Raw genomic sequence first — 21,640 nt, 5'->3', positions numbered from 1 at the left:
ACATTGTGGAAGAAAAGCTCTGAAAAAGTTTCTAAGTCAGAAGGTAAAATCTTGACTGCGCCTCCCGGGCAGTGTATCTGAGGAGAGTTCCATAGTGGTCGGCCTCAACTTTTGACTTTGCCCCGGTCGAGTACGACAGATGTCCCAGGTTGGCGCTTTTGGTTTTTGGTTTTTGGTGCTAGAAAGCAGTTTTTACCTTTAAACTTTAAAAATGTAATATCTCTGGTTCCCTACATTGGATTTTTGTCATGTTGGTGCCATTTTAAAGATAAAAATATTTTCTATTTTATTAAGTGGTGTTGGATTTTTATTGTGTGTTGTGTTTTGCTTATTTATTGTTTTGTTGATATTTACACACTTGTCTCATAAGTTTAGCCTAACTGCTTGTGGGCCAAGCTACCAAGGGTTGAACAAGGATTGATTTATTGAGACCTTGACTGGGCCTAGTGGGGGTTTGTAGTCTGTTGCTAAGTGCAGCTACTTGCCTGTCCTTACCAACAATCCACTTTCCAACATTCAGAAGCAATGCCTCTTTTACTTACAGGTACATACAGATTGAACATTTATTTTTTAACACAATGTCCAAATGGTGATATCTCTCTACGGGCCATATGTACAAACACATTTTCCCATTGACACAGAATGGGAAAAACCCTTTGCTACATCTGGCCCTACATTCTAAACTCTACCTCTGAAAACCTATATAAAAAAACATGCACTACTATAAACAGTTTTTAACTCACTAAACTTTTGATAGAATATGTTTACCAGCGGTAGTGCACTTACAAAATTTGGGGTAATTTCGTTCAGCTGTTTTTGCTGTAGCAGTGTCTAAAGTAGTCTATGGAAATGCATGAGGACTTTACATTTTGGAACCACATCCTTTTTCCCAGCCCCCGCGTGACAAATCAACTTGACACTTTCCAGGAAGGAGCTTAAGTGCATGAAATGTTTTTTTTAGAAAGTTTTGTGAAGATTCATCAAATGGGGCCAAAGTTATTAGAAAGTCAAAACACACTCCGTCTATAAAAAATATCTAACTATAACTACCTAATGATGACAGCCAGTAGGTAAAATATATATATATAAATACATATATAAATAGCTAGATAGATAATTATAAACGCATATACCCAACTGGAATCACAACAGCCTTCCAGAGCTGAAAAAAACACCTGTGTTCATTGATCACACAAAAAGGTTAAAAACATATGCAATAACATGGCAGATGCGTTTATGCTGTTGCTTCAATTGAACCATGAGTCCACTTCCCACATTATACATATATAAGTGCATAGCCAGTCAGTCCCTTATTACTGTCAATGCTAAAGCAACTAGACCATGCACTCTTTGTTTTCACCATTTTTCATCATGTTAACTTCTCCTAATTATTCCAAATTCTGATTGCTATTCTCCACTCCTCTCATCACTATTATTGGTTAATGAAGCCTAATGATTTAATTCAAACACAAACATTAGCATAATCAATATATCACTGTTACACCAACTTCTTAGTTATTCATATCACAATGGTAGCAACTGACCGTCGCACATTTAGTTCCATTGATAATAATTTTTATGTAGAATCCACTATTTTATCAGTTGGTCCTATGAAGTATTCAATTATTTTCTTCAGAACTGTCACCCAATTGCCTCTAACTCCCATCTATCTAATTTGTCAAAGTGCCAAAGTATGGTGTAAAAACTACAACACATTGGAAAATAAAACTCCAGCAATGTAACAGTGATATTCCTTTGGTTCGATCTTAACATAATTTTAATTGATAACAATTACACAATTGTATTTTTTAGTCAGCTCTCCATAGAAAGGTCATTAAGTTACCTCCGACAACAGACATCCCTTACTAACATGCCAATAGCCCCAATTCCGGTGGGAGACTCCCAATTTGTTTAGCCAAATATGGCTTCAGTTTGGCTGACTCCTGACTAAAATTGCATCTCTTTCAACAGAAGTCAGTGAGAGAAATACATACTCACAATGATTTTTTTTTAAATCTCCCAATTTCCTCTTCTTAAATATTGGCATTATATTTAAAGTGCTGATGCATAGTGAAAACATCTAGGCAGATCCCAAACTAAAAGGTCAAATAGTGGCAGTGCCCCCTCCTCTTAATTAAATCTGAACTTAACGATAGTTGACAGCAATCATACAATTGTGTTCTTCCCTTGGTAAGTGAGGTGCACATTAGAGTGCTCATGTTACTTGGAAACATATTCTTTTTCCAATCCACAGCTCAAAAAGAACAATACAGTAACAGTGTATTATGTATTTAATCCAATTAATATTGCTAACGGACAATATCTTTCTATTTCCTATATTATTTTCATTCCTATAATAACCAGCTCATAAAACTTTACTTGACAACCAGTACTATTCAGAAATAAATAGCATTTTACAGAAAGTAACAATAAATCTAAATGATAAAGAAAACATCAAAACCATTCCTGCATGTCTGGCAACAATGAAATGTGCATCAATAAATCCATTTAGAAGTTCACAAATAATTGCAGAAAAACTGTAAATCAAGTTCCAGGCTGATTCATACAAAGCTACAACAACTTGAGGGTTTGGTCTATTTCTATTGTTCACACCACCATATTAGTTACCATTCATTCACTGCATAAATTGTCATCCCATTCTCATGTGATTTGATGATTCAAACTGTTCATAATACATCCCCTTTAAAACACATTTTTTGTATTTCCATTTCATTGTGCTGCTTTCCATAACCCATAATTTTTCATTTCGTCCTCAATTACCTATTTTTAGATGTCAGCAGTGAAGTCAATTAAAGATCTCCTACAATATTTACTGACAATAGGCGTACTAGGAGGCAGGACATTTCGATTTTAAAGATATCATACAATCTTTCTTACCAAACCTGACACGCAGTATATTCACAGCATAGAATTGTAATTGCAAAAACGTGCATTTTCTGTTAACTGTGGAGTGTCAGTTAACGAGTTAAGAATTTTTTTTTAAAAAGTGGGGACATTGAACTCAGGATTTTTGCACAACATCTAAAGATTATTTGAATGCGCCTCTAATTTGCAATCATTCTTTTTATATTTGTTAATACTTAAAGGATCAATATCTGTCAAGCCATATGGTACGACACATGCAATAAGGATAAATTGCTGTTCTTTTCTTTCGACATTTGACAGATGATTTAACGGTCCCCAATAAGGTTTTTTTAAATGTATCTGGATCTGCTCTTCTTCCAAAAGAGGGTGATTTCAAAATTGACGATTAGGTATGTAAATGACAAAAAGGTTGCTACAACTGTGCTAATGGAGGTGTCTACAGGAATGTTAGTACATGCCACTTTGTTAATGATAATACTCCTGATTATGTCAACCATGAACTAGTAGGTCCTGCACGATTGGAATTCTGCATTCAAAACTGTCCAATGGGCATATCCATATATGCAGACTCAGGGCCAGTAACCCCTGGAACAGGTTATTTCTCGTTGGTCACCTCTAAAGTAATAGTTGGGTGTGAAAGAAACTCTAAGCCTAGAGCAACCAGTATTTTTGTTTTGTTATTACCACTCATTTTAGAATGTTGCCTTATGTATTTGTCTATCAAGACAATGGTTAGTTGTTGACATTCTCTTCCACACAACATGTAACTTGAGCTTGGGTTCCATAGGACCCAGGGTTCAGGATTTTTTCATTGCAACCTTTGAGCATATATGAGCTCAGCAATATGTAGATGTCATCTGCATCCACTGACGTTTCTAGAAGTAATTTTTACTGGGGCACAACACAAGGGGCCCCAGATAAAACTGCATGGCCAACTGCAAAGGGCAACTGTGACACGCATGCATGTATGTCAGCACATTTCAGCTCTTCCAGCAATGTTTGTGTCCAAAAAAAGTTTACAAAAGTAAATTCTAATTATTTTCTGTTTTTGTGTGTTAACATATAGACACAGGGTGTCTGATTCACAGAGGTAAACTTACATGGAGAACTCCACTCACAAAAAGATCATTCACGCCTATATTTTGAAATGCCAGGTTCTCCGCCCCAACTGCGGAATCTTCACAGTCATAAAGTTGCTATTAAATCACAGTTTTGTGAATACTGAAAAAGAGTAAACAAACAAACATGCAAGTTTATCTTCGTCAATCAGGCTCAGATAGACTACATTTGCAGTTAACAGGACGAGGTACATGCAGAGGTAGACTGGTATCAATAATCTAGTCTTAGGAAAGAAGGTCTGGATGGTGGCCAGACCATGTGACCAACCAGCACTATGGTTAGCGGTTTAGCCAGATATGAGGCACTGCAGTCAACTCATGCTGTGCCTGGCCAATGGCCATAAACAATAAAAGTTGGCCAAACACAGAGAGTTGGGCAATTCACATGGCCTCCAGCCAACCCCTACCCATGCGCAGCTAGGACAAATGTCTGTGGAAGTTAGGGTGCACAGATCTTTTGGATGTAGTATCTGATTAAAAGAATGACTGGAAAAACTACAGACTAAAGTGAAGTAGTTGTCAGGTTTGTTATGTTTAAAAACAACCTTTAGAAATTCACTTAAAATGCAGTTATAGTGCATTTATGGTTTTGAATTAGAACCAAAAACAGTTGACATTTTCAAGTTATGGTTAGGACCACAATCTATAATTTGCAATCCAGTCAGTAAAACCATACCTCACATATCAAGTGCAATACTCATGACCTTACAAGATTATATACACCAAGATATAACATCACCTAAAAGTAAAATGGTACCAACACATACTTAAGCCAATAAATGACCCTACATTCATAGTCAACCTGTTTTAAGTGATAATTGTAATATGAGATGTATTATAATAAAGTGGCTTATTTATATATCTCTTGCTTTAAGGGTAAGGGCATTAGAATTGCAAGTGTTGTGAGGGTTATCGTTTGAATGGCTTTTGTGTGAGCTATGAATTGTGGTCGTAATTATAAGTTGTGAAAATCAGTGCTTTTTTAGCTTCAATTATTAACCATAACAAGAGGTTGACCTTTTTTTTTTACTGTAAAAATATATACATATATGGCCAGATGTAGCAAAGGTTTTTACCAATTCTGTGTCTATGGGAAAAAGTGTTCGTACATATGGCCCATAGTTCCCAAGTTTTAGGCAGGGGCAGCTGCTTTATATGGAATACTCTACAATGGCATTGATACTCTAAAACTGCTCACTTCAAAAGTCTGTTTGGCCTGGAAAGGGACCGTACTCATCCCCGCTTACAATTTTAAGGGCTTTGCTTCCTACACACATAAAGGTACCTGACAGCAGACCTATCCTGCCTTTTTCTCACCCCAGACATTTTGGAGCCTTGACAGGGGAAGAATGTTCTATAAACAGATGTGGGGGAAGGACAGAGAGTCTCCCCAACATCATAACACTCCAGGACCTCTAGAAGAAACAGCCTTGCTGCCAGAGGACTGCCCTGCTGCTAAAGAACTGCCTTGCTGTCTGATAAAGAAGCCTTGACCTAATTGCTTTCATCGCAGGCTAATCATAGTGACATCATGGGTCTGTTGGCTGGCCTCCTGTGTGCGCTAAAGGGACACAACAAGATTCAGAGGCTGCCCTACAAGTGCACAGCAGATCTGTGATACCTGGATGCACCTGGACCTACAACTGGACCTTCCTGAGTCCTGCTGTCCTCTGCTGTAGTGAGTCCCTGACCTCCAAGAGGTGCGTCCTTAGGTCTTGGACCCTTGGCTGGTATCAAAGTGCACTCCTCCTAAAGGACAAGATGAAAATACTGAAGTTAGGGCTCCTAGTGACTATGAACAGGCCAGATCATGCTAAAACTATACCCTTCACGATGATCAACACCACAACGTTTCCGGGAGACCTACTCTTCATGCTAGATTAACAACTGGTAATGTGAAAGCCGCACTGCGCTACAGCAACAACAGCCTGTAGTAACCGCCAACCCAAAGCTACAGCAATGACAGTTCACAACACCCGCCTGGCTCTTCGCACTGCAGCGATGTCAACCCACGTTGCCCGGCCTGCTCTTTGATCTACACTGACGTCCATCTTCAACGATCCACCTGCTCATCACAGCATCCTCCACATTCAACAGAACTCTTTGCATCGGGCTTCACTGGGACTGAGATGGTTCCTGTATCTGCTCCATTGTAGTTTGCCTGAACTTATGACTTCCTCCCTATCTAGCGTGACCTGAAGGCTGCGAGGGCATCTTTGTGCTTATAGGTGTTATTTTCACTTAAAACTTTGAAACTGAATGGGATTGCTGTTCTGGTATCATTTTATTTAATAAAATGTACTCTGTTTTACTAAATTGGCTTGCAATTTTGCTTGTGTTGTGTTTTTACTTTATTGTTGTTTGTGTGCTACTCAAATACTTTACACATTGCCCCAAGGCTAAGCCTGACTGCTTTTGGGCCAAGCTACCAGAGGTTCAAGCACATAATGATTTAGTGACCTTTGTGGTTCACCCTGGCAAGGAATGTGATTGTTGACTGAGTGGTCCCCCCCAACCTATTACCCAATTTCGTACACATGCATATCCATAGTCAAACATTTGATTTTAGGCAAACACGGAGGTTTATGTATAGTCCCAAAGAATCGCTTAGCAGCGCAATGCACATGGATACATTATTATGTGTTAAACTATATGGAGTCTGTCTCCTCAGTGTCCAGGACACCAGTGGATACATCTTCTTACGTTCTTGCACTACAATTTCACTGTTTATCAGTATATTAATGTGAATTTTACAAGTGATTTCTTTTTACTTGATTGCAGATTTATACGACTTTCTGACGAGATCGATCGCAAACAGATTAAATGCAATTGTTGTGTCAGTTGAGTAAGTCATTTGCTGTTCCTATATTGTTACATGTGCAAAACTAGTACTTATATTTTCTTTACCTGATGTTAATGCATACAAATTACCTCTTTAGGGAAACGAGTCGTTATTTGTTCAACCTTAGATTATAGGCACTAACTGTTGCGGTCAGTAACTGAAATTACAAAGAGTTAAGAGGTGTGTAGCCTTTCCGAGTCATCCAATATTTTATGCTGAAATTATCAATAATATCATTTTATAAATAACATCTGTTTCTGGCATGGTAATGGGGAAAAAACTGGTGGAACTAAGTTTATGTCGAGGTGCCATTTGTATTTTCAAAGTGGTATCCACATTAGTTCCATTTCGATGAGAATCATCGTGGCCCACTCATTATATGATGTGAATTGGAAGCTCCACAAAAGTTAACCACATTTTTAGGTCTGGCATAACATCGCATTTGGCTCCATAACATATTGTTACCAGTTATTTCAACTATACAAAGAGTGGACTTTGGCTTCATCCAGAGAAATATTTTATGCTGTTGTCTATTGATGTATTATTCCACCTCTGACAAAATGAATTCTTTGCAAGGTATTAGGGACTATTTTACATTTTAAAAGTTTTCTGAATCATCTCAGAGATACATTGAGTGCAGAAATCAGTATGTCGTGTTATGATTTTTCTCTATGACAGGCTGTTTTTAATGTTTTATTTAGGGCTCAAATGCAAAGCAGTTGTCTTGCCTGCCAATTTCTGTCAGTCAATAGCTTCAATACCTTTATTTTATTCGGTGCAATCCAGCATAATAAAATACATAAGCACAAACATAAAACCAAGATTATACATATATCGAGTGGCCCATACTTAGGATTCCAAGAGATAGGATTTCCTCAGAGCTTCGCTTGGTAATAATTTTGCCACTGTTTCATGAATTTCCAAAATACTTTGTAGACCTTTATCTACATTGGCAGATTGGCAGATGTTGAAAAGTTTCATTGTGATTAGTAAAAGGTCACAAAGCAAAAAAAAGGGGTCCTTTTGTGGCAGAAGCAGCAACTGCAGGATAGCTCCACAAAGCACAGTCACAGGCAGGGCAGCACTTCTCCTCAGCTCTTCAGCTCTTCTCCAGGCAGAGGTTCCTCTTGATGTCCAGAAGTGATCTAAAGTCTGTGGTTTTGGGTGCCCTTCCTATACCCAATTTCTCCTTTGAAGTAGGGCTACTTCAAAGTAAAGTCTCTTTTGAATGTGAAATCCTGCCTTGCCCAGGCCAGGCCCCAGACACTCACCAGGGGGTCGGAGACTGCATTGTGTGACGACAGGTACAGCCCTTTCAGGTGTAAGTGACCCCTCCTCCACTCCCTCCTAGCACAGATGGCTCATCAGGAAATGCAGACTCTACCCCAGCTCCCTTTGTGTCACTGTCTAGTGTGAGGTGCAACCAGCCCAACTGTCAAACTAACCCAGACAGGGAATCCACAAACAGGCAGAGTCACAGAAATGGTATAAGCACGAAAACGCTCACTTTCTAAAAGTGGCATTTTCAAACACACAATCTTAAAATCAACTTTACTAAAATATGTATTTTTAAATTTTGAGCTCAGAGACCCCTAACTCCACATGTCCATCCACTCCCCAGGGAATCTACACTTTAATCAGATTTAAAGGTAGCCCCCATGTTAACCTATGAGAGGGACAGGCCTTGCAACAGTGAAAAACGAATTTAGCAATATTTCACTGTCAGGACATATAAAACATATTACTATGGTGGTCATTACAACCCTGGCAGTCAGTGTTAAAGCGGCGGTAAGACCGCCAACAGGCCGGCGGTAAAAATTTTGCAATTACGACCGTGGCGGAAACCGCCAACAAAGACAGCCACTTTAACACTCCGACCACCATGGCGGTACAAACAAACATCGCAGCGGTCACTGCCAACAGACAGGCGGAGGACAAAGTACCGCCCACAGTATCACAAGAGGCCAATCCGCCACCTTTCCGGGGTGGATTCACCGCGGATAAAAACACGGCGGAAACAGGATTTCGAAGGGAAAACGCTCACCTCTACACACCCCACGAGGAACTAGGACACCATGGACCTGGAACTCCAAATTCTCCCTGCGATTGTCTTCCTGCTGCTCTACCAGGAGCACGAACGCCGGCGGCGAAGACCACGGTGAGTACTGCACTTACGACACAGGGGAGGGGGGAGGGAAAAAACAGGGACACACACACGCAACACCCCCACCCTCACCCACTACAACACACACACCAATACATATTGATACATCACAGTTACAACCCCTAACCTCCCCGGAAGAATGCAAAGACAATAGAAAATTAGTGTAACCATTGTAATATATTAAAGTCAAGTAGGCAAAAATATATATATACACCATGTACAAAATATATACCAAGTATAGTAGTCCAGGTAGTGCTCCAATTAAGTCCATGGAACACTGGGCCCACACGGTATGGGCGAGGCCCACACAAGATCCCCGACCATGACGGAGAGAACACTGCAGGGGCATCAGAGAGCAACAAAACAGGCACCTCAGGGGTATGGAAAGGGGGGGCACCTCAGCCGGTTGAGTGCACAACACCAAATCCACGAGAGGGCCACATGCCCACTGGTCCATCCTGGGGAGTGCAAAGCCACAGTCTCTCAAGTCTCTACAGTGGGTGGGTTGCCCACTGTTCCATCCTGGGAGTGCAAAGCCACAGTCTCTCAAGTCTCTACAGTGGGTGGGTTGCCCACTGTTCCATCCTGGGGAGTGCAAAGCCACAGTCTCTCAAGTCTCTACAGTGGGTGGTTGCCCACTGTTCCATCCTGGGGAGTGCAAAGCCACAGTCTCTCAAGTGGATAACAGTCTCCGGAGCCTCTGGAGGGGGCATGATGCCCAGAGTGTTTCATCCTGCTAAGGACAGAGGTAGTGGATGGATCTCGCCACTGGTTCTGGAGGGGGCATGGTGCCCAGAGTGCTTCATCCTGCTAAGGACAGGGGTAGTGGATGGACCTCTCCACTGGTTCTGGAGGGGGCATGCTTCATTCTGCCCGTAACAGACTCAGTAGCGTCAGTGCCCTTGGCGCTCATGGGCCAGCGTTGCTTGAGACGGCGGTGCCCTGTTCAGCAGTGCTTGAGACGACAGTGCCCTGTTCAGTGGTGCTTGGAGCGGCGGTCTTCTTTGCAGTGACTCAGCTGCTGGCGGTCCTTCATGGCCCAGCGGGGCTTGTGCTGGTGGTCCTCTCTGTCCCAGCAGGGCTTGTGCTGGCGGTCCTCTCTGCCCCAGCGGGGCTGGTGCTGGGGGTCCTTCATGGCCCAGCGGGGCTTGTGCTGGCGGTCCTCTCTGTCCCAGCGGAGCTTTTGCTGGCAGTCCTTCATGGCCCAGCGGGGCTTGTGCTGGCGGTCCTCTCTGTCCCAGCGGGGCTTTTGCTGGCGGTCCTTCCTGGCCCAGCGGGGCTTGTGGCGGGGATGAAGGCGGTCTTCTCCGCTGTGCTGCTCTTCCCAGACTTTCTGAGTTTCTTGTGTCCCTTCCCCACCTTGGAAGGTGTCGCAGCTGACTCCACACTCCCACCTGTACCCCCGGGAGCCGCTTTGGTGGCTGGAGTCTTCCCCCTCTCCCGCCGGGCACTGGCCAACTTTTGATGCTTCACAGGTGGGGGACTATCTGTGCTGTGGCTCCGTGCCACACTGGCTGCCCTGGTAGCCGGTGCACTCCAGATTCCGGTAACTACAGGCACCACTGGTCCCTGAGATTTTGTGGCTGAGGTGCTAGTTCGGGACCTAGGAGACAGGCGGGTGGGGGAGGTGTGGGAAAGAGGTCAAGGTTGGACAGGAAAAGTTTTTGGGAGACACTGGGACGGGTAGCTGGAGGGGGTTTGGGAGTGGAGGAAGAGGTTGTGGTTGTAGGAGGTGTTCGTTTTCTGACTTTGGGTGAAGGTGCATGGGCTGGAGGCTGTCGTGAGGTGGATGGCTGTTGGGTGGTTGTGTGCCTGCGTTTGTGTATTTTGGGAGGGGGCGTCAAAGACACACTGGGAGAGGACACAGGGGACGTGTGAATGGTAGTGGGTCAGTGACTGCACGTGAGCGGGCGTAGTGGTGGGTGTGCTGGTGATGGTAGTAGTGGCTGTAGAGGTAGTGCATGCAGGTGTGTGTAGACGAGACTGGGAGGGAGGAGGGAGACGAGGAGGAGGGGGACACAGTGGAGGCAGTGGATGTTGGTGTGTCTGCATGTGTGTGATGCTTGCGTGAGTGCCTGTGGGATGTGTGGTGCTTATGTTTGCCTGAGCTTCCCTTGTGTGTTGACGTGTGTGCATGCTGGTCTGTAGGTGTGCTTGTGATAGGCTGGGGTACAGGGGATTTGGTCTGGGTGGAGGAAGTTGGAGGGGGGAGGCTAGACACAGGGACAATGGCTGCCATCAGTGCTGAGGCCAGAGTCTGAAAAGCTCGCTGAAGGGCCGCCTGACCAGAATGAATGCCCTCCAGGAATGCATTTGTTTGTTGCAACTGCCTTATTACCAACTGCGCCGTCAAAGTGATTCGCCCCCATCCCTACCCTTGCCATGTGGCACATGCACTCACCATCATTTCATGCATGCCGCACTCTCCCCCCTTCCTTCTTACATCCACCCCTCTCCACACAGGCATAGCCCTTACAGCATGCTCCCAGTGTACTTACCTGTTTGTCTGGAGGACCGTAGAGTAGCGTGTACTGGGGGAGGACCCCATCCATGAGTTTCTCCAACTCCTCCGATGTGAAGGCAGGGGCCCTTTCCCCAGACACTCGAGCCATTGTCTCTTCCAAACCGAAGTCACAGCAGCACTTGCAGTGTAGGTCCTCTCCTGTCGAAGATCAGGTATCGAGTGATTGAACAGATAGAAAATGGCGGTCACATCCGCGGCGGTGCGTACCGTCACCGCTGGCGTACATCGTCATTGGCTCCTGGGACCCATAGGGTCCAATGGTAACCAATGCAGCATTGCGCTGCCGTCTTCGACCGCCTACCGCGACGGTGTACAACGCCAGCGCAGTTACCTCACATCCCATTGTCCCACTTTACAGGTCAGGCAGCCGCCATTTCAGGGGCCCACATGCCTTCATTTTCAACTGCATCCCACATCCGTAGGCCTAGACTCAAAACACAAATAGGCTACTTTTTAGATTATGAATGGTGTTCTGTGTAAGCTGTGGGTATGTACCTCTGAGTTGTTTGACTCTGTGCTCACTGTTGTCCTTCATAGGCACCGTCCGCTGGGACATGTGAGGAGATGGCAGCATCCTCTGGTGTACCGACCGTTGGTGGACCTGTCGACAATGGGGGAAAGACATGTTATAATCACATACAGGCTTGACTGTGCCACAATCCAGGAACTGTGTACCCAGTTGGAGCCAGACCTGATGCCAGCTATCCGCCATCCCATAGGAATCCCCCCTCAAGTGCAGGTGCTGTCAGTGCTCCATTTCCTTGCAAGTGGGTCATTTCAAACTACAGTGGCCATCGTGTCAGGGATTTCCCAGCCTATGTTTTCCAACGTGTTGGCCAGAGTGTTGTCTGCCCTGCTGAAACACATGCGGAGCTACATTGTTTTCCCTCAGGTGGAGGATTTGCCTACAGTGAAAGGTGACTTCTATGCCCTTGGACATATCCCCAACATCATAGGTGCCATTGATGGGACACATGTGGCTTTGGTACCCCCCACAGGAGTGAACAGGTGTACAGAAACCGGAAGAGTTATCATTCCATGAATGTGCAGATGGTATGTTTGGCAGACCGGTACATCTCCCATGTGAATGCCATGTTCCCTGGATAAGTGCATGACGCTTACATACTGCGGAGTAGCAACATCCCTTATGTGATGGGTCAACTCCAGAGGCACCATGTGTGGCTATTACGTGAGCACCTGGAAGCTAGTCAGTGGGAAAGGTTGTCTGGGTCTGGGGATATCCCTCCAGGTTAGTGTGTGTCTAACAGTTGTCCCTCGCCATTTGCAGGTGACTCTGGTTACCCCAACCTGTCATGGCTACTGACCCCAGTGAGGAATCCCAGGACAAGGGCACAGGAACGCTACAGTGAGGCCCATGGGCGAACTAGGAGGGTGATTGAGCAGACCTGCGGCCTCCTGAAGGCCAGGTTCAGGTGCCTCCATATGGCAGTTGGATCCCTATTCTACTCACCAAAGAAGGTGTGCCAGATCATCGTGGCCTGCTGTATGCTTCACAACTTGGCTTTGCAACAACAGGTGCCTTTTCTGCAGGAGGATGGTCCAGATGGCGGTGTTGTTGCAGCTGTGGAGCCTCTGGGCAATGAAGACGAGGAAGCAGAGGAAGAAGACATGGACAACAGGGACTCAGTGATCCAGCAATATTTCCAGTGAAACACAGGTAAGAATACAAAAAGCCAACTACATGTACTTAAATACTACTTCCTCTCCACTGTCTGTCGTTTTCACCCAGTTTTTGGTCACTGAGTTGTCACTTTCCCTTACGATTTCACAGATCTGGGTCCCACAGTGTGACATCTGCTTTGATTCCTCATGGACTAGAGCTGTGTGACATAGGTATGTTGACATTACAAATGAAAGAGCTTTTTGCCACAGTTATAGCTAATCCAGTATTTCGAAATCACAGACTAACTCCAGATTGTTTTGTGCTTTAAGGGTGTTTATTTTAGTGCTCAAAATTGGAGGGGGTAGCAAAATGGTGAGGGGTGATGGCGGAGGAATGTCCATGGCAGAGTCCAGTCTATTAGTCTCACAGGTGCATTGCCCAAATGGGCATAGGAAGTGGAGCTGGGGCAGTTTAAGGATGGACAGGGTGACAAAGTGGGACAGTAGGATGACAATCAGGGTGGTCTCATTTCTTGGCGGGGGTCTTGGCATCATTCTCTGTCTTGTTCCTGGATCTCAGGGATCGTTTGCGAGGTGGTTCTCCCTCTGCAGGGGGTGGGGTGCTGGTGTGGTGGTCCTGTGGCGGTGCCTCCTGTCCACTAGCGCCGGCGGAGGTGGTGGGCAGTTCATTGTCCAGGCTAGAGTCAGGGGCCCCTTGTAGTGCCACAGTGTCCATCTTGGTGTTGAGTACTTCCTTCAGCACCCCTACGATGGTGCCCAGGGTGGAATTGAAGGTTCTGAGTTCCTCCCTGAAACCCATATACTGTTCCTCCTGCAGGCGCTGGGTCTCCTGAAACTTGGCCAGTACCGTTGCCATCGTCTCCTGGGAGTGGTGGTAGGCTCCCATGATGGAGGAGAGGGCCTCGTGGAGAGTGGGTTCCCTGGACCTGTCCGCGCCCTGTCGCACAGCAGCCCTCCCAGTTCCCCTGTGTTCCTGGGCCTCCGTCCCCTGGACCGTGTGCCCACTACCACTGCCCCCAGGTCCCTGTTGTTGTTGGGGTGGTGGGTAATCCTGGGTTCCCTGTAGTGGTGGACACACTGCTGATTGATGTGTCCTGGGGACGGAGGTATGGGCCCGCTGGGTGGGTGCTGTGCTGGTGTTTCCAGAGGGGAGAAGCTCGGTGGTGGCCTGTGACTGGGTGTTGGGAACCGACTGTCCCAAGGTCCCCGATGGGCCGGGCTGGTCATCTAGATCCAGTTGGACAGAGCTGCTGTCATCACTGTGGGCCTCTACTGTTGGTGGTGTGGACATGTGTGGACCCTCCTGTCCGGTGACGTTGGGTAGGGGTCCTGCAGGGGTATAAAAGGATGTTTATTACATCTGTGTGTGCCATGGTGTGCAATGGGTGGGTGACTGTGTACCCCAGTGCTTGCATTCCTGTGTGGGACCTTGTGTGATGATGGTTTAGGGGGGTGTATGGGTATGTGCAGTGGGCATGCTTTAGTGATGGGTGTCCATGCTTTGTGTTGCATGCAGGGCTTGGGGTTAGGATGTGTGGTTTGTGATGTTGGGACATTTGTGAGGAGTTAGAGTGATGGGGGTGAGAGTGAGGGTGGGGGTATGTGCTGGCATGCAGGTAGGGTGGGGGATGTAATAGTTAAGATTTGACTTACCAGAGTCCATTCCTCCACCTGCTCCTACGAGGCCCTCAGGATGCAGAATCGCCAAGACCTGCTCCTCCCATGTTGTTAGTTGTGGGGGAGGAGGTGGGGGTCGTCCGCCAGTCCACTGAATCGCCAGGTGGTGTCTTGAAACCACGTAATGCACCTTCCCCCGTAGGTCGTTCCACCTCTTCCTGATGTCCTCTTGATTTCTTGGGTGCTGTCCCACTGTGTTGACCCTGTCCACTATTCTTCGCCATAGCTCCATCTTCCTTTTAATGGAAGTGTGCTGCACCTGTGATCCGAATAGCTGTGGCTCTATCCGGATGATTTCCTCCACCATGACCCTGAGCTCCTCCTCCGAGAACCTGGGGTGTCGTTGCCGTGCCATGGGGTGGTGTAAGTGATGTGTGGGGTGGTGTGTGGGGTGATAAGTGATATGTAGTGGTGTGTAGTGTGTGGTGCATGGAAGTTATGTGGGTGATGGTGTTGTGTGCCTGTGGATACTTGTATTGTTGATGGTGGTGTCTCTCTCTGGCCTTTGTTCGTGATTTGTTGTCGTAAGGGTTTGTGGTTGATGTGGGTGTGTGTTTTATATATTATTGGGTGTGTGGGAGTGGTGTGTGTATGTGTATCAGGTGTGTGTGTTTCAAATTGTCCAATGTGGCTGTGTTTTGTATGTGTGTGTATTTTGAGCGTGGCGGTGTGTACCGCCAATGGAATAACGCGGTTGAAAGACCGCAGCGGGGATTTGTGTGTCGTGATAGTGTGGGCGTATATCTGTTGGCATGACAGTGGAGGTTTTGTTATCGGCAGTTTATCACTGACCTTTGGTGTGGCAGACCTGTGTGGGTGTCTGAATTTTGGAGGATTCTGTGCTGTGGGTCATAATAGCTGTCGCAGTTTTCCGCGGCCGCGGCGGTGTGTTTGCGGTCTTCTGCACAGCGGTACGTGGCTTTTACCGCCAATGTTGTAATGACCGCCTATATGTCCTACCTTAACCATACACTGCACCCTGCCCTTGGGGCTACCTAGGGCCTACCTTAGGGGTGTCTTATATGTAAAAAAAAAGGGAAGCTTTAGGCCTGGCAAGTGGGTACACTTGCCAAGTCGAATTTACAGTTAAAACTACACACACAGACACCGCAATGGCAGGTCTGAGACATGATTACAGAGCTACTTATGTGGGTGGCACAACCAGTGCTGCAGGCCCTCTAGTAGCATTTGATTTACAGGCCCTGGCACCTCTAGTGCACCTTACTAGGGACTTACTAGTAAATCAAATATGCCAATTATGGATAAACCAATCAACCATACAATTTACACAGAGAGCATATGCACTTTAGCACTGGTTTGCAGTGGTAAAGTGCTCAGAGTTCAAAAGCCAACAGCAACAGTTCAGAAAAGATAGGAGGCAGGAGGCAAAAAGGTTGGGTATGACCCTGCATAAGCAAAAAAGTCCAACAGGGTGGAAAGGGCCCTTTTTGATACTATCTGTACATTTTGTCAGTATAGTTAAAGTTATAAGGCACAAAAACCTGTTGTGCCGAGGTACACCACAATACATGGCGATGACAATGTAATATATAACTGGCTAATTAAAGCCCTTAAAAAAAGTAAAAGGCAGCCATGTTTGTTATACCACTCTTTGGCTGTGTTCTTTGTGCGTTTTATATATATATATATATATATATATATATATATATATATATATATATACCATATATCTATGTTTTTTCACATTTAGGAAGAAATGAGGCACTTTACAAAGTGTAGTGAAGAAAATGTATTTTTTAAATATATTTTAAAAAAAGGTAACGGAGTACTGCAGTACTATCTAGGAAGCACAGTGGTATCTTTTGAAATGATAAAACAAAGATTTATGACAAACAATAAAACAATAATAAAAAAATAAAAAGTATTGTTTTATTATTTTTCATAAATCCTTTTTTTTATTTCAATAGGTATCGGGGTGATTCCAAGAAAGTACTGCAACACTCTGTTTCTTTTTTAAAAAACTTAAAACCACATCACACTACAGTCAGCTATTCCACTCTACGCTATTCCACTTTATGCTAATCCACTTTACGCCTCTCTACTCTATGCCACAACACTCTTTGCTAGTCCACTTTATGCTATTCCACGCTATGCCACTCTACTCTATGCCACGCCACGCTGTTATTCCACTCTATGTCTTTCCACTCTACACCGCTCTGTGCCCCTCCACTGTAACGTGCCGCTCTATGGCACAATGCTGTACTCTATTCTATGACACTCCAGTCTCCCTCTATAATACATCACTCCACATTATGCCACTCCACTCTACACTATTCCACTCTAAGCCATTCCAATCTGTGCCACTCCACTCTATGACTCTCTACTGGAGGACACTTCACAACACACCACTGTATGATATGACACTCCACTCTATGACACACCACTCTGCTCTAAGTCACAATACTCTCCTCTAATACACCACTCCACTCTATGCCACTCAACTCTACGCCACTCCTCTATATTGCAGACCACTGTACACCACAACACTGTACGCCACGCCACTCTACACAATGCCTTGACACTGTATGCCATGATACTCTATGATAGAAAACTCAACAACACAATACTGTACAACACCCCACTCTATGCCATTCCACCCTACTTTGCTAGACAATACTGTACTCCACTCTATAACACTGTATGCCTTTTTACTCTACCAGTTTACTCCACTCCACTCTACAACACTCTGCTCCATCCTGTACCACACTACGACATTTTACTAGACAACACTCCACTTCACAACACCCCACTCCACGACACTCTAGTCGACAGCACTCCATAGTACAATACTCTACTCTATGATACACCACTCTACAACACTACACAAAATTCCTTATTGTTTAATTATTAATTCTAGAAATTTTGTATGGTTTATTTCTAATTTTGTGTAATACTTAGGGCCTGATTCAGACCCTGGCGGCCGGTGACCGCCAGGGTCACCGGCCACGGGAGCACCGCCGACAGACCGGCGGTGCTCCAAAGGGCATTCTGACCGCAGCGGTTCTGCCGCGGCCAGAAAGGGTAAACCTGCGGTCTCCCGCCGGTTTACCGCTGCCCTTGGAATCCCCCATGGCGGCGCAGCTTGCTGCGCCGCCATGGGGGATTCTGACACCCCCTACCGCCATCCTGTTCCTGGCGGTTCGCCCGCCAGGAACAGGATGGCGGTAGGGGGTGCCGCGGGGCCCCTGGGGGCCCCTGCCGTGCCCATGCCAATGGTATGGGCATGGCAGGGGCCCCCGTAAGAGGGCCCCACTGTGTATTTCAGTGTCTGCCTAGCAGACACTGAAATACACGACGGGTGCAAACTGCACCCGTCGCACATGCCCACTCCGCCGGCTCCATTCGGAGCCGGCTTCCTTGTGGGGAGGGGTTTCCTGCTGGGCTGGTGGGCGGCCTTCTGGCGGTCGCCCGCCAGCCCAGCGGGAAAGCCAGAATGGCCTCAGACCGCGGAGCGGCCATATGGCGGTTCCCTCCAGGCGGGCGGTGACCGCTGCCCGCCGGGGTCAAAATGACCCCCTTAATGTGTTACCTTCGAAAAGCCTTAAAGAAGCCCATGGATTGCATGCCAACAAGGGGCGAAACATGCACACTTTGAAAAGATTCTTCAAAATGAATCAAGTCTGAATAAATTGTTTTTTCATTATCAAGACTAATAAAAAATTATTTACTTTTTTTGTGTACACTGGCTCCCTGAAAACATTACTTACTGTCTCTAAGGGGTTGCAGAGAGATCTGATAATGAGTGACAAGGGCCCTGGACAGCTAGGAGATGACTCTCTGCCCGTTCCCCATTGTGTATTAGGTATTAATGAGTTGGTTGGGGATCAGGTAACTATCTCTAGGTATATATAGGCTGCCACAAATACCACAAACGTAGGTAAGAAGTTGTCCCTCCTGGAGGCTGAATTGCTTTTGTCATCGCCGTAAAGTTCAGAAACTGACCGTCTAGGGAAAGGGTCCACTAAGGTACTAACTCCTGCTGATCCGAATACTACATTTTGATGATTAGTTTAGTATTCTCTGCCCGCAGGGAGACCCAGGAGAGAGATGCAAGAGTGTGGTGTGGGGACATTGAGTGGCCTGTCCTAACAAGGCACTTCATGGTAACTGTTGTAGGACAGGGAAAGTCAATTCACCAACAGGGTGAGGGCCATGTCCTCATAAATTTAAGTACATCAAGCTTCAAGGTAAAGGATAGTTCCTACAAAGGGTGGCCTGTCTACTTCTGGCCTCTTCCTAGTGTAGAAAGGACATTTTTTGAATTCTCACTGTTTTGAGATGAACTCCATGTCCAGACTGGAGATGCAGGGTGGCATACACTGGTAACAGAGGCTGTGTGTGAAGGTTGCAAGCACCTTGCTTCAAAGGCTGTGTGTAATGCAGTGTCAACATAACAAGGTCTCTGTCCCTTGCTAGACACAAGCAGAATGGTAGGAGAGCAACAATTCCATCCAAATGATTTCCTGAAGTGTGTACGGGTTCTATATGCTGTGCCCATGTTTGACTATCACTTCAATCCTACTTCAACAAGAGTTGTGCAGAGGTTTTGTGCAACACCCTTACATTTACTCCATAAGAGTCAGCAAAAAAATGATGATTGGAAATAATTCTATAGCTGAGTAACTGCACAACAGAATAAGCATTGGCAAAGCCAATAGCTCTGATTTTTTTTAAAGTGCAGGTGCTTTACATTGATTGTTGCATGACATAGGCAAGTGGTCATATACTGAAGATGCATTAGGGATCTTTACTGGCATATGCATTGAATCTTCAGTTATTATAGGGAACAATTGACACAGTCCTTAATTCCATCGATGGATTTAGACAGTAATATGCACCCGTGGCCCCTGTCAGTAATGTGAGTCAATGCAGTAATGCGAATCAGTAGCCCAAGGCAGGGTGGCAATGATTACACACAATTTAAAAATTAGTGGATTCAGGATGCAATACACATCAATGATCCCAGGCAAATATTATTGCTCAGTATTCCCAAAAATATCATGAATGTACATCAGTGATCCCACAGAATACATCCATCATGGGCCATTGAGGAGCATCAGTTGCCTCATATGGTGCTATCATCAATGAGCTAAGTGATGAGCACCAGTGTTCCCACATGGTGCATGCACCACTAGGCTGAGCTACATACATGAGTTATCCCACACAGTATATGCATCAATGGACCTAGTAACACTCATCAGTGTGTATAGGTGTAAATGGACATAAAACAATCCTCAGTGGTCACACACAGTAAATACAGCAATGGGGCTAGTAGCAAGCATCAGTGACCTCACTCAGTACATGCATCAATGGGAATAGTAGCAATCATTATTTACGTTCATGTTTCATGGCTCATGCCTTCATTAGTTTGATGTCACTTGCTATTAATATTCATGTTTATTCTTGTACTAAAACGTCCTGTGTGTTTCCACATCAGAGCTATAAGCATATTTCCTTTACACTTTCACTGATGTCGAACCATTTCCATCTAAAACGAGCCCAGTATTTGTAATGATATATACAGCGTATACCCAACACAAATTTTCTTTGTGAATTAAGGAATATGTATCATGTACAACCTGAGATGTAGTCTCTTTTATCAGCCTTGGCAGAAAGAATGTTTGAGGTCCTAATTGCTAAATCAGTAATAGGTATTCTATCTGCCCAATCATCGTGATTATAAATCAGATGAAAATTTCTCTATCACAAGTTTTCCCATCAATGTGTCGAAGGTAAAATGTAGTGCAAGTAAGTGTGGCAAATTGAGCAGAATACTAATTTGGGCACACCAGAACTGCTGAATTAATGTAAAATGTCTGTGCCCAGGGAGTTTAAATCAGGTGCAAAAGCAGATCCACTAATTATTGCGCCCCACCAAACTAGTTATTAGTGGGCGCACAACCCACATTTACTGGGCAGTAATCATGAGTTTCTTAGTTTGTTGAATCTCATCCCTGGGAGCTCCTACACATAGCCCTCTACAGCATGAAGTCAACTCGCCGAATTGTTTGACTTCGTGCTCTTCACATTTAATTTTATTGGTTATATAAACCAGGTTTGCCATTACACTCCAGAAATTATTTACAGGTTGTTCAAAAATGAATTAGAATAAGGAAAGAAATTCAACTTTGACTTACCTGAGGCACCAATCCCTCAATCTACTGAATGCTAAGGTGACCTTATCTCACTTCACCAAAATTTTCGCTCTTCAGTTTTCACAAATTTTACCAAAGTTAAACCATCCATTCACTTCACTGATGCAGTACCTGGCAACAATATCAAAGAACTGGCTATTCATGTGCCACCATAGTGGGCCACTTAGGTGAATAGCTTGTTTACCCATGGTGTGTTCTCCAATTGTCTGAAGATGAGGAAAGTCTCTCCCATCCTGGAGAAATTATCAGCTGGCATTAACAACCTGGCTTGGCAGTTCGGTCTGGACTGTTCCCATGAGGAACAGGGTCAAGACTGATTTGCATATGGCTGGGTCCAAACTGGGGTGGCATGATGAGCAAAAGAACGATGGATTAAACCCAGATCTGTGACTGGGGGTGAGTGTTTGACAATGTTCAGCATTCCGTCCATCACTTGTTGTTTTTGCTTTGTCGCCCTAAGTGGGAAGGGTATGCCCAGACGTGGGTCCCGTGCTTCCCATGCCACTGGATTCAAGCTAGCCTGGCTGATGAGGGGTGAAACCCCGAAACCGGTCCCAGGATGCTTGTTTCCGGTCCAGTGAGGACCTGGCTTGGCAGTTCGGTCTGGAC

The 21,640-nt window shown here is 45.3% G+C and overlaps 1 protein-coding gene across 2 annotated transcripts in view; it reads left to right on the top strand.

Moving 5' to 3' along the window:
* The window catches only part of LOC138265535 (arylacetamide deacetylase-like), a 219,544-nt gene that overhangs the window by 100,953 nt on the left and 96,951 nt on the right, over positions 1-21,640 (top strand). For both annotated transcript variants that reach the window (XM_069213339.1, XM_069213340.1), the window contains exon 3: positions 6,786-6,849. In XM_069213339.1, the coding sequence (XP_069069440.1) occupies positions 6,786-6,849 (64 nt within the window). The remainder of the gene's footprint in view (positions 1-6,785; positions 6,850-21,640) is intronic.

Source organism: Pleurodeles waltl, chromosome 11 (assembly GCF_031143425.1).
Source record: "Pleurodeles waltl isolate 20211129_DDA chromosome 11, aPleWal1.hap1.20221129, whole genome shotgun sequence".
NCBI classification, from domain to species: Eukaryota; Metazoa; Chordata; class Amphibia; order Caudata; family Salamandridae; genus Pleurodeles; species Pleurodeles waltl.
The sequence above is the reverse complement of the archived record's forward strand: the minus strand, read 5'-3'. Positions and strand labels throughout refer to the sequence as shown.